Source organism: Pongo pygmaeus, chromosome 7, assembly GCF_028885625.2.
Source record: "Pongo pygmaeus isolate AG05252 chromosome 7, NHGRI_mPonPyg2-v2.0_pri, whole genome shotgun sequence".
Lineage (NCBI taxonomy): Eukaryota > Metazoa > Chordata > Mammalia > Primates > Hominidae > Pongo > Pongo pygmaeus.
This window is the reverse complement of record NC_072380.2, coordinates 85,743,979-85,757,152: the sequence shown is the minus strand read 5'-3', so window position 1 is coordinate 85,757,152 and position 13,174 is coordinate 85,743,979. Positions and strand designations below refer to the sequence as shown.

General features: G+C 35.6%; 1 protein-coding gene across 27 annotated transcripts in view; it reads left to right on the top strand.

Annotated features, from left to right (window-relative positions):
* STAU2 (staufen double-stranded RNA binding protein 2) overlaps positions 1-13,174 on the top strand; it is a 330,823-nt gene that overhangs the window by 149,600 nt on the left and 168,049 nt on the right. For all 27 annotated transcript variants that reach the window (XM_054497841.2, XM_054497834.2, XM_063668903.1 and 24 more), the window contains one exon: positions 5,285-5,416. In XM_054497841.2, the coding sequence (XP_054353816.1) occupies positions 5,285-5,416 (132 nt within the window). The remainder of the gene's footprint in view (positions 1-5,284; positions 5,417-13,174) is intronic.

The following is a 13,174-nucleotide window of genomic DNA, read 5'->3' as shown; positions in this document are numbered from 1 at the left end:
CAACCATGCGATTATTAAAATTTGCATGAGGCAAAGGCTGGGTGAATGGGTAAATGAATCTGGGAAGCACTTGTTTTAGAAGAAGTAAGTCTTGATGGTATCAGAATAGGCCAGATGGAAATCTAGCAGACGGAGAGACAAGGTGAATACAGGAATGGGAACAGCATTACAGCTGACAAGTCCAAGACTAGGCCTCAGAGCAGTAGAGGAAGCTTCTGACATAACTGGCCTAATCTTTTCACCAGCAAGGATTCCAGCAACAACATAGGACTGATGAAGCTGGGGGAACAAACCAAGCATTGGAAAAAATAACAGGGAGCAGAGGTAACTCTAGCCAGGGGTTTGAGTAGATTATCCATAGGGCCTGCCATGTTGAGGCAGACACTGTTATGGCAGGTGGTGTGTATTCATCTGGCTCTGAGTACCTGGTCTGACTGTACTAGATTTGTCCTTCTCAGAGTGAGGTCCAAAGACTACTTCTGATTTGTCACGACATAGTGGTTTCCAGTTTCAGAAGAAAAGGCAATGAAATATTTAAAAAATATTTCACAGGTTTAAACTAACAATTTCTGATAGTTATTACAGAAATTCTGTAATGAATATGTTTTCGGTGTTTCATGTGCTGTATGAACTGTCATTTAGTTTGTCTTTACTGAAACTCTGTTAAAAGAGAGTACAGCTCCTTTTTTATATCATTTGTGCATTGTTTATGTTTAAGTTTGTATTTTCTTACCATTTTGTTGTATATTCTCCCAGTTCCTTAAAATTGGGTGGTTCACTGAAGCTTGAAAGTACGGTTGGAAATAATAACACAAATAAAAACTGTAAATAAGGATGTAAGAATAAATGATGAACAGTACTCAAGTGTGGATACCAAATGGGAATCTGTATGTTCTGGGACAGATGAAACAGCCAATATTATGATTTTACACAATAGACAAAAAAGAAAAGTATGGTTAGAGTATCACGCTGTATAGCTGAAAACTGAATTTTGTTGTCATTGTGAAATGTATTAAAGTGGCATGAAACTATTATTGAAACCTTCTAATTTTTTTTTAAGCCAAATGATAACTGGTAAAACAATTCAACTTTTCAGATATGGATTGCCCATTCACTTTTCTTGCTCATTTTTCTGCTTGTTTTTTAAAAAAACTGATATATGGGAACCTCCTATATATTCTGGATGTGAGCCCTTTGCAGTTATATGGCATTTTAAATACCTCCTCTTGTATTGTGACTTTCCTTTCTAAATAGTGCTTTTAGAAGAACAAGAGTAATTTTTAGTGCAGTCAAATTTAAATTTTTTTCTTTATATTAACTTCATAATAAGTCTAGCTGTCCAGACAAATAAGTGTCCACCACCTTGCTCTTCCTCAAAAGGATTTTGGCTGTTCTTAGCACTTCACATTTCCGTGTGAATTTTGGAATCATCCTGTTCAAGTACTGTAAAAAGATATATGGAATTTTGATTGGGTTTTTATTGAGTTCAATTAATTGAGTTTAGGTCAATTTGAAGAGAACTGATACTATTACATTAGTATTGTCTTAAATCCATGAACATGGCATTTTGCTCTATTTATTAGGTTTTTCTTAAAGTTTCTCAATAAGACTTTGTTTTCTATGTACAAGATTTGCACATCCTAGGTATTTGATTTTCATTTAATGTAAATGTTATCTTTTTAATATTTTTCATGTTCTACTTGAATGTTGATGGAATGTAGAAATGCAGTCCTCTTTTTCATACTGAGCTTATTACAATCTAATCAGTTCTTATAATTCATCTGTGGAGTTTCTTAGATTCCTTATATATGAAATCAACGAGTTCTTTTCCCTTCTGCTGCTTTTTTTACTTTTCCTTGCCTTATTTCTCTGTCTAGGATTTGTGTAAACTGTTAAACAGTAGTAATAACAGGGAACATCCTTGTCTTGTTTCTAATTAGTTTCATTCAACATTAAGTACAGTGTTTCCTGAGGTTTGCTGTAGGTGTTTTGTAAAATGCCCTTTATCATATTAAAAAAGTTTTCTTCTACCTGGCGCGGTGGCTTACACCTGTAATCCCAGCACTTTGGGAGGCCGAGGTGGACGGATCACGAAGTCAGGAGATCGAAACCATCCTGGCTAACACGGTGAAACCCCATCTGTACTGTAAATACAAAAAATTAGCCGGGCGTGGTGGTGGGCACCTATAGTTCCAGCTACTCTGGAGGCTGAGGCAGGAGAATGGCGTGAACCCGGGAGGCGGAGCTTGCAGTGAGCCGAGATTGCGCCACTGCACTCCAGCCTGGGCGACAGAGTGAGACTCTGTCTCAAAAAAAAAAAAAAAGTTTTCTTCTTTTCCTAGTGTGCTAATAATTTTCATTATGAATAAATGTCGATTTCTAGTTTGAATTTCAAATGTTAAACCAAACTTGCATTCCTGCAATAAACCTAACTTTGTCATGAATCTTTTTCTTTTTGTATATTGCTTTATTCATTATACTGTTTAAAACTTTTGCATCTATGTTCATGAGTGAAACTGTTCTGTAAATTTTCTTTCTTATACTGTTCTTGTTGGGATTTGGAATCAAAATGAGAGCTCATAAAATAATTGGGGACTGATTTCTCATTTTGTGTTTTATGGATGAATTTGGATGAAAAGAATAGCATAATTCTTCCTTAAATATTGAGTAGAACTTTATGGAGAAGATCTGAAGAGTTTTCTTTTTGTGAAGTTTTTAATTATAGTTTTAATTTCCATTAGTAGTTTTAGTCATATTCTTTAGGCTTATTCTGTGGCAATTTGGCAATCTGTATTGTCTACGAATTTTTCCATTGTATCTAAATATGTTTTTAAATTTTAGCATGAAATTGTTCTCAGTACTCTTTTTTTTTTAATTTTTTTTTTTTTATTTTTTTTTTGAGACAGAACTTCACTCTGTTGCCCAGGCAGGAGTGCAGTAGCATGATCTCGGCTCACTGCAGCCTCTTTCTCCTGGGTCCAGACAATTCTCCTGCATCAGCCTTCCAAATAGCTGGGATTATAGGCACTTGCCATCATGCCTGGCTAATTTTTTTTTTTTTTTTTAATGTTTGTATTTTTAGTAAGACAGGGTTTCACCATGTTGGCCAACCTGGCCTTGAACTCCTGACCTCAAGTGATTCACCTGCCTTGGCCTCCCAAAGTGCTGAGATTACAGGTAGTGAGCTACTCCACCCGGCCTCAGTAATCCTTATTATTTTGTAATGCTACAGAAGTGATGGTAATCTCCCTTTTTAATTATTTCATTTCTTATTTGTGTCTTCTCCTCTTCTTTTCTTTTTTGAAAATACCCGTCTCAGAGAAGGACTCGTATTTTTTTCTTGATCAGTCTTACTTTTGGTTTATCGTTTCATTAGTCTTATTAGAGAACCAACTTTTGGCTTTTCTAACTTTATTGTACTTTGTTTTGTATTTCCTTTTTGCTTTTTATTCTTCCATTTTCTCTGGGTTTGTTTTGCTGATATGTTTGGGACTTCTTGAGGTGGATGTTTAGCTCATTACTTTTTTGCCCTCCTGTAAGCTGTTAACGGCTATGCATTTTCTTCTAGACCCTCCTTTTGCTGTGTCCTTCAAGTTTTGATATATTTCCATCGATTATTTAAAATATTTTCTAGTTTTCACTGGAATTTCTTCTTTTGCCCATAGGTAATTTGGAATTACATTGTTTATAAAATTTTTAATTTTTAATTTTAATTTTTTTAGAGATGTGGTCTTGCTCTGTTGCCTAGGGTGCAGTGTGGTGATATGATCACAGTTCACTGCAGCCCTGAATTCCTGGGCTCAAGCAATCTTCCCATCTCAGTCTCCCAAGTAGCTGGGACTACAGCCATGCACCATCATGCCTAGCTAATTAAAATTTTTTTTTGTAAAAATGGGGTCTCACTATATTGCCCAGGCTGGTCTCAAACTCCTGGCCTCAAACAATCCTCCTAGTGTTGGGATTATGGGTATAAGCCACCACACCTGACCAGAATTACATTGTTTAATTTCCAAAGTTGTGGTTAACTATTTAACTATTTCTTCAATCACTTACTGAGACCATTGTGTAAAAAGAAATTCAACTATAGTTGTGTATTTTCTATTTCTCCTTGTAATTCTATCCTTTTTTGCTATTTACTTTACTTTTTATAGTTGTATGGTTGATGTGTATTTAAGTACATGTATAAATTGCTCACAGAAGATAACTGTAGAATAGTTCTAATGATAAAAATCTTTTTTTTGAGCAATTATGATGGATTAAATGCTGTGGTTTACATATATTATCTTGTTTAATTTTCAAAGCAACATTGTGCAGTAGTTGGTATTACCCCCGGCTTTACTGATGAAAAACCTGAGGCTTAGAGATATTAAATAATTTGTACCAGTTCATACAGCTAGGAAATAATAGAGTTGAGTTTCATATCCCAATCTGACTTGGAAGTCTTTTTTTTTTTTTTTTTTTTTTTTTTTAAAGACGGAGTATCGCTCTGTGGCCCCAGGTTGGAGTGCAGTGGCGCAATTGTGGCTCATTGCAACCTCCACTTACCGGGTTCAAGCGATTCTCTTGCCTCAGCCTCCTGAGTAGCTAGGACTACAGGTGCGTTCCATCACATCTGGCTAATTTTTGTATTTTTAGTAGAGACAGGGTTTCACCATATTGGCCAGGCTGGTCTCAAACTCCTGACATTGTGATCCTCCTGCCTTGGCCTCCCAAAGTGGGATTACAGGTGTGAGCCACTGCGCCTGGCCAGAAGCCTTTGTTTTTAATCATAATGTTGTAGCAACACTTGTATATTAATTCTCTTCAGGAACTATTTAATATGAATCTTTGTAAACTTGAATGTTTACATACTGTTGCAATTTGAACATTATTTTAAATGGCACCAATATGAATTTTAGCCTTTTCAGTTTATTAATTGAAATATAAAAATGCTAAAATGTAGTCATAACCAACATGGACGCTATTAAAATGTAAATTTTATTTTTCTGCTTATATAAATAATATAAATTTAGTGTTTAAAAAATCAAATAGCATATAAATGTATATGGAAGTAAAAATTCTATAAAAATCTACCATCCTGAGATAATCCTCCATTGATATTTTAAGGACCATTTTTTCATATTTTTTTCATGTACATATATAACATTACATAAATGTTATCTTAGTTGCCATTTTTATTTTGGACTGAACTTTATGTTTTCAAATGCTAGAGAGTTGAATTGCTTTATGATGTAAGGACTTCCTGTTTAAATTTATCATAAATTTATTTCTTTAATCTTATCAGGTGAAGGTAGGCAATGAAGTTGCTACAGGAACAGGACCTAATAAAAAGATAGCCAAAAAAAATGCTGCAGAAGCAATGCTATTACAACTTGGTTACAAAGCATCCACTAATCTTCAGGATCAACTTGAGAAGGTAAGAGTTAAGTTTACATGTATGTATCCTATCTGTCATAATATCAAAGTGATTAATAAATTTTGATCTTAACTGGTATTAAAGTAAATGTCAATTTTAACTTTTCTGAGGCAATACAAAGACGATCCAAGCACAAAATAACATATACTTATGGAGTAAGATGAGATATTAATGAGTATTTATAATCTTATGATTAGAAAATACAAAAAGTTTGTTGTATGGTTGTACATATTTTATGTAATACCAATTTAACATTTTTAACTTGTTGACTGGTTGTTTTTGCCATATAGTCACAGTCTTGATTTGTGCCTTTTAAGAACACAGGTTGTTAGCCTTTATTTTTGGAATACAGCTGAAAACACTGGAAATAAAAATTCTGACTTATCCCTTTAGGGCAGGAACTGTATTGGACAGACACTCTATAAACCAATTTTTCTATTTACTTTAAATTTAAAGGTGAACTCATAGGGTGTTTATTTTCTGCCAAGACCTGTATTCATGGTCCCCTATTTTTTCTGCAGCAGTTAATGACATCATTAACACCTACATCTGTTACAAGGGAAGCAGAGAACCCTGAATTCAGAACTTGGCAGATAACTTGGCAGAAATTGGCTTATTTCCATTTTGTATTAAGTATCATTTTGTTATCTGTGGATATGTAGACATTATTTCTATCAAACATTTTATTTATGTGAACATTCACAAAACAGGCTTACTAATTACTTTTATCAAAAGTAATATGCTTTAGACCAGGCCATCTTCTCACACAAGAATTCTGTTTCAGAGATATTTTTAGTTTCTACAGGAACACATTTTAAAAGTTTAGAATTAGAAACAAAAATATATAAACACATTTAGATGTACTTTTTTGTTTTCTAGGCAATTCTTTTGAATGATTTTAAAAAATCTTCGTCTGTGTATTATTGCTAGAGATTTCAATTCTGTTTTTATAACCTGGCTAGTCAACACTTTTTCTTCTTTTAAAAGTATGTGTAACATGAAACCTAACATGTGTTCCCAGTTTCTGTAGTCCTTATATTGTATATATGTTGTTTTAACTTAACACATTTATATTGACTTAAAACTTGTGAGTGATCTATAAAAATATGTTAAAATAAATCTCCTCACAGACGTGTATTTGTAAATTAAGTGAAAGCAAACACAACAAAAAACCAGCAATTAATTTCATTAACTTGAAAAACATTTTTTGCATAACCACTGTATAAGTCAGGGTTCTCCAAAGAAACAGAACCATCAATGTGTGTGTGTGTGTGTCTGTCTGTCTGTCTGTCTGTCTGTGTATATATATTAAGGAATTGGCCCATGTGATTGTGGAGGCTTGGCTAGTGTAAAATCTGATGGGACAGGCTGACAGGATGGACACTCAGGAAAGAGTTGAAATTTCAGTCCAAAAACAGTCTACTGGAGAATTCCCACTTGCCCAGGGAGGTCCGCGTTTTGTTCTGTTCAGGCCCTTCAGCTGATTAGATGAGGACTACCCACATTGTGGAGGGTGATCTGCTTTACTCAGAGTTCACCACTTTAAATGTAAATCTCACCCAAAAACACTCTCGCAGAAACACTCAGAATAATGTTTGACCAAATATCTGGGCACTGTGGCCCAGACAAGTTGACGTGTAAAGTTAATCATCACACTCACTAAATGCCAGACACTTAAAATGACTGATTTTAATAAGATGACTGAGACTTGGTCTCTGCACTCAAGGAGCTGATCGTTCTTTAAGTGCAGGGAGTGAGGAATTTTAACCATATAACAAAACTATAGTATCCCAGAACCTAGAGGGCATGAGGATGAACCTGGAAAGTCAGGAAAAGCTGAGGTCACTGTTATTATGCAAAGTAGAAGGTTTGAAGAAACGCTCATTTAATATTTGAACATGAATGTGAATTGAACTGGTTTGCATTCTTCAAAAGATAACTCTAAGTAATGGGGAGCATGGATTTGAGCAGAGCGAAACCAAAGGCAGGAAGGCCAGTCAGGAGGCAACCAGAGTTGTTTAGGTAAGAGATATTGAGGGTCTGAACTGAGACAGTGAAGGTAGAGAGGAGGAAGGGAAAGACTCCAGAGATATTTCAGAAATGTAATGGGTAAGATTTGAATAGTAGATAAGATGCATGCAAAGTACAGGAAAAAAGAGGAGGAAAGACTACCTGCAAAAAGGAATAGAGAATGACTACTAGGTGGTAGTCAGATGCTGCAGAGAGATCAAGTAAGAGAAGGACTGAATATATTGATTTATCCATAAGAAGACTTTTGATGAGTGTGGCAAAAGCAGTATTTAAAACCAGCAAAAAGAGGATTTTTTTGTTTGTTTTTTTGAGACAGAGTCTAGCTCTGTCACCCAGGCTGGAGTGCAGTGGTGCGATCTAGGCTTACTGCAACCTCCGCCTCCCGGGTTCAAGCGATTCTCCCTCCTCGGCCTCCCGAGTAGTTGGTATTACAGCGTGTACCACCATGCCTGGCTGATTTTTTGTATTTTTAGTAAAGAAGCGGTTTCACCTTGTTGGCCGGGCTGGTCTTGCTCTCCTGACCTCAAATGATCCGCCTGCCTTGGCTTCCCGAGGTGCTGGGATTACAGGCATGAGGCATCTCACCTGGTTGGTATTTCTTAATTATTTGGTAGAAGTTACCAGTGAAGGCTTTTGGGCTTAGAATTTTCTCTGTGGAAAGGGCTTTTTAACTACAAATTCAGATTTTAAAAATAAATAGGGTTACTTAGTTTACCTACTTCTGCTTGAATGAACTTTGGTAGTTTTAGTCTTTCAAAGAATTAGTTTATTTCATCTAAGTTGTTGAATTTACTAGTATAAAATTGTTTATAACATTCCCTTTTTCTTTTAATAGTGGCAGAATCTAAATAACATTCCTTTACTCTTTTAGTAGTAGCAGAATCTGTAATGATACTTTCATTTCTGATATTGATCATTTATTTCTTTCCTCTTTTTCTTCTGTTCAGTTTAGCTAGGGGTTTTATAAAATTTTAAGTCTTTTCAAACAATTAGGTTTTACTTGCATTGATTTTTCTCTGTTTTTATATTTTCAGTTTTTTTGATTTCTGCTCTTTATTTTATCCTTCACTTGTTTTTGTTTTTAATTTTTTGTTCTTTTCCAATTTTGTGAGGTAGACGCTTAGGCTATACATCTGAGAACTTTCTTTTTTCTAATATAAGCATTTAATGCTGTGAATTTTTCTTTAAGCACTGATTTAGCTCTGCACTACACAGTTTTACAAGTTGGGTTTTTCTTTTCTCTCTCTTTTTTTTTTTTTTTTTTTTACCTCTGGGATACATGCTGTATGGGTTTTTACTTTCATTCAACTCAAAATATGTTCTGATTTCCCTCTTGATTTCTTCTTTCAGGCCCTATATCTGTTATGATTACTTGTTTTGTCCAGTGTTAAAGTTTCCAACTATAAGTTTGGATTTTTCCTACTTCTGCTTCTTACAGTTTTATTAGTTTTTGTTTTATGCATTTTGAAACTTTATTGTTATATACATATACAATTAGTGTTGTGTCTTTGATGACTTGGCCACTTTTATTGGATATTTCCCTTTATTCCTTGTTCTGAAATCTGTTTTGTTTGATATTAATATAGCTACTCCAGTTTTATTTTGACTGGTGTTTGCATGGGATATTTTTTTTCCTGTGTTTACTTTTAACCTATCTTTAAATTGGTTTCTTTTAGAAAGCATATAATTGGGTCTTGTTCTTTAAAATTTAATTTGACAAACTTTGCCCTTTAGTTAGGGTGATTAGACCATTTGCACTTACTGAACTTATTGAAGTTGTTGTATTTAAACACACCATTTTATTAGTTGCCTTTTTTCCCCCCACTTACTCAGTTTACTTTTTTTCTTTTTTGACCTCTATTGTGGTCACATATGTTACTTCTCTAAGTTTCTCTGACCTCCTATTGTGGCTATACATTTTAGTTTTCTATATTTTTCAAACCGTACAATTCATTGTTACTAATTTTGCTTTATATAGTCAGTTATCTTTTTAAGTGATTAAAATCAGCAGAAAATGCCTTTTATATTTACTATCATTTTGATTGTTTTCAATATCCTTCATTTATTTGTGTAGATTCAAATTTCTTTCTGGTATACCCCTTCCTTGCTTGAAGGACTTCCTTTAATATTACTTATTTTAGCAGATCTGTAGGCAATGCATTCTCTCAGCTTTTGTTTGCCAAAAAAGTCTTTATTTCACTTTCATTTTTTTTCTTTATAGGTTTTATTATACACAAAGTGGGGTGGGGGCTCAGACCTTCTTGGCAGCTGCTTTCCTCTGGCAGTGAGGATATTGCCTCAGCTCCTCTTGCTTCCTGTTGGTGCATATGTGTGTTTTCATCCTTTTCTTAATGAACTTGAGGGCCCGCTTGTCCTTGGAGACTCTGAGCAGCTTCATGGCATGCCACTTTAAGGGGGAAGCCCCACACCTCCCAGATGATGTCTTACACAAGCTTTGTGTGCTTGGTGAGGTGTCCAGGGTGGCAGCCCTGCCTCAGCTTGCTCATATTCTTGTTCACCTTGGGCCCTGGTTGAGGCCCATGGGCATGGGGTAATGCAGAACTATGGCTGCTGCTCTTCAGTGACTGCTCTAGCAGAAAATTTCACTTTTTTTTTTCTTTTTTAAGCCTCCAATGAATCACCTTCATTTTTGAAAGTTATTTTTTTCTGGATATAGGATTCTGGGTTTCCTGTTTCTTTTAGTACTTTAAAATCTTCCTCTATTGTCTCCTGATAGGCATAATTTTCAATGTAAAGTCTGTTGTAATTCTTACTTGTTCTCGTTGATGTATTTTTTTCCTCTCTCAGCCTTTAATATATTTCTTTTCTTTATTTTCCAACAATTTGGTTGTGGTGTATCTAAGTTTGATTTTTTTTATTTCTTCCTTTCTTTCTCCTCTGCCCCTGTACTCTTTTCCCACCCTTCTTCCTCCCTTCTTCCTATTTTTCTTCCTTCTCCTTTTCCTCCACCTTTTCTTCTTCTCCTTCTTATCCTCTTCCTTCCTTCTTCTCATTTCTTCTCTCGTTTTTTCTTCTCCTCCTTTCTTTCCCCCACTTCCTTCTCCTCTTTCTTCTATCTCCTCTTTATTCCTTCTCCTCTTCCTCCTTCCCTATTGTCCTTCTCTCTTCTTCCCTCTTCCTTCTTCTTCTTCCTCCTCCCTCCTCTTTCTTCTTCCCTTCTCCTTTTCCTTGTCTTCTTTATCCTCCTCCTCTTCCTCTTCCTCTTCCTCCTCCTGCTTCTCTTCCTTCCTCATCCTCATCCTCATCTTTCTCATCCTCCTTGTCTTTATAGGGTTCTCTGAGCATTTTGGATCTGTGATATGATGTCATGGAATCAGTTATTTTGACAAGTTCTTAGCTATTATCTTTTAAAATATATTTTATTCCTTGTTTTCTCCCTCTTTTCCTTGGAGTTTCCATTTACACATTCGTTAGACCATTGGTATTGTCTTATAGGATTTTCTTTATTAAACAGTTTGAGTAATTTCTGTTGATTTGTCTACAAGTTCAACAATATTTCTTCAGCTGTGTACAGTCTGAATTAATGCATTATTAATAATGACATCAATGTTTTGATCTCTAATATTTTTCGTTTAGGATTTCCTTATGTTTTTGTTCTGTGGTTTCTATTTTTGTGCTGAAATTCCCCATATGCTCATGTATGTTATCTGCTTTTTCCAGTCGGTCTTTCAACCTATGAATCATAGGTGTTATAAAATACCTTTCTGAAAGGTCTAGCATCAGGGTCATCCGTGGGCCCTGTTTTGTTGACTTCCCTATGTTTTGGCAGTGGTTTATTTCTTCTTGCAGTTTTGGGTATCTCATAATTTTTGAATGAGTGTTGGACCTTGCAACAGAAAAAATAGTAGAAGCTAAGTCAAATAGTATTTGTTGAGAAATCAGCATATGTCTCTCTCTCAGACTTTTTGGATCGAGGGTTGCATCAGTCTAGTTATTAACTGAATTCATTTTGGGTTTTGTTATTGCCATAGTCACTGTTAACTACAAATTCCTTCAGTAGTTATATGCTGTTACCTGTGCTTTGTGTAATGTGAGGTTTTGAGAGGATTTTTTCACAATTTCTCTGCTCAGCCCTCGGGTTTAGAGGTCTCTTCTTTGCTGTGTCATGGCATGGGGTTATCTCTCTTCAGGCTCTGTAGTAGACTGCTGCTATTTATTATTTAATCCTGGAATTGTGGTGGGTGTCATAGTTCTTGATTTTTTTGTCCAGCTTCATTTTCTGGCAGATTCTGTGAGCCTGGGTGTCAGAGGTGGATCTTTCTGTTTTCGCTCTCTTCTCTGTGGTAACCAAATTTTGTCTTGGATTTGTGGGCAGTTTGGGCATGAGAGAGTTTCCTGTACATTTCCCAGAATTTGCAGACCTCTGCTTTATACTGCTGTAGTGTCTTACTCTCAAGTAGGTTTTCTTTTTTTTTCCCCCAGGAGCATATAGCTTTTGTTTTTAATCCTTCTTCAGAAGCAGTGAAGCTTTATTGAGCTCTTAGGACCAGAGAATTTCCTGCCTTTGCCCCAAAGGCATATAGAATTTGTTTCTACCCTTCCCTCAGTGGCTTAAATTTTTTGTTTTGTATTGGAGAATGGCCTAGAGAGGTGGCAAGGTTCTGTGCTTGTCCCTCAGTGCAGCCACTAACCAGCTGTATTCCTGCACCAAGTTGGGGTCTCCCTGGTCTGCAGCTGTAGCCCCAGTTGTCCTCCTGAGAATCTAGGGCAGGACAATGGAAAAGAGCTGCTGTCTGGAGCTCCCAGTTTTTCTAAACTATCATGCTAGCTCATACTCAGGCTTTAAGAATTTAACATTTCGTCTACTTTCTTCTTACTTACATCCATGGCAGTCATCTCTGCTATCCCTGCCCTGCCAAGGCTGTTAACATTTTTGTGAGTCCTATCTCTCCCAGAAGGATTTATCACTCACTAGAATTCATTTTGCTTGTTTACCTTGTAATCTCAGGTCTCTAAAGTGTTCAAGAAAAGTTGCAATTGTTTTTTTCAGATTGGCTCTTTGTCACTGTTATGTTTCTAGATTCTAAGGAAAAGTGGAATACTCTCTTCACCTCTTTTTTATATGCCATTCTTGCATCTTGATTTTCTTTGTTCAGATATCTTAGAGTTTTTCTTAATATCTTGGAGTTTGTTGTAAGTCAAGACATGACTACTCTTTTTTTTGTATTTGATCATTATATTCATCAAAGCAGTACTCATACTCAAAGTAATACATATATAAAAAGGCAGAATTTATACAAGATTAATAGTATAAAAACTCAAGGTTTATAATTTAAAATACCAAAATATCCTGTTCGCCTTCCCTGCCACTGGCCATTTCTGCTTCCCCTTTGCCAGAGGCAACCACTTTACCACCTATTGTAACTATTTATTTTATTATTTACCACTATGGGTAGTTTGCGCTATCTCTTGGTTTCTCATGTTTAAATATTATGAGAATATAAAAGTAAAAAAATTAAATGTACTTTCTGCTATGGAAAATGAGGATTTAACTCTGGTACATACTCCACACATACACTTTTCTGCATCTTTCTGTCCCCAAAGTCTTTACCAGTCAAGCACATCATGCAGTTTTTTTCGTTCCTTTCCCAACCTACACCTTACCCAACCCTTAGAGCTCTTTATCCTCCTCTTGTATTGCAGATTGATTGATATACCTGCTGCAGAGCTGCTGTTTAGGTTCTTCTCTTCACCATTATCCTGAAA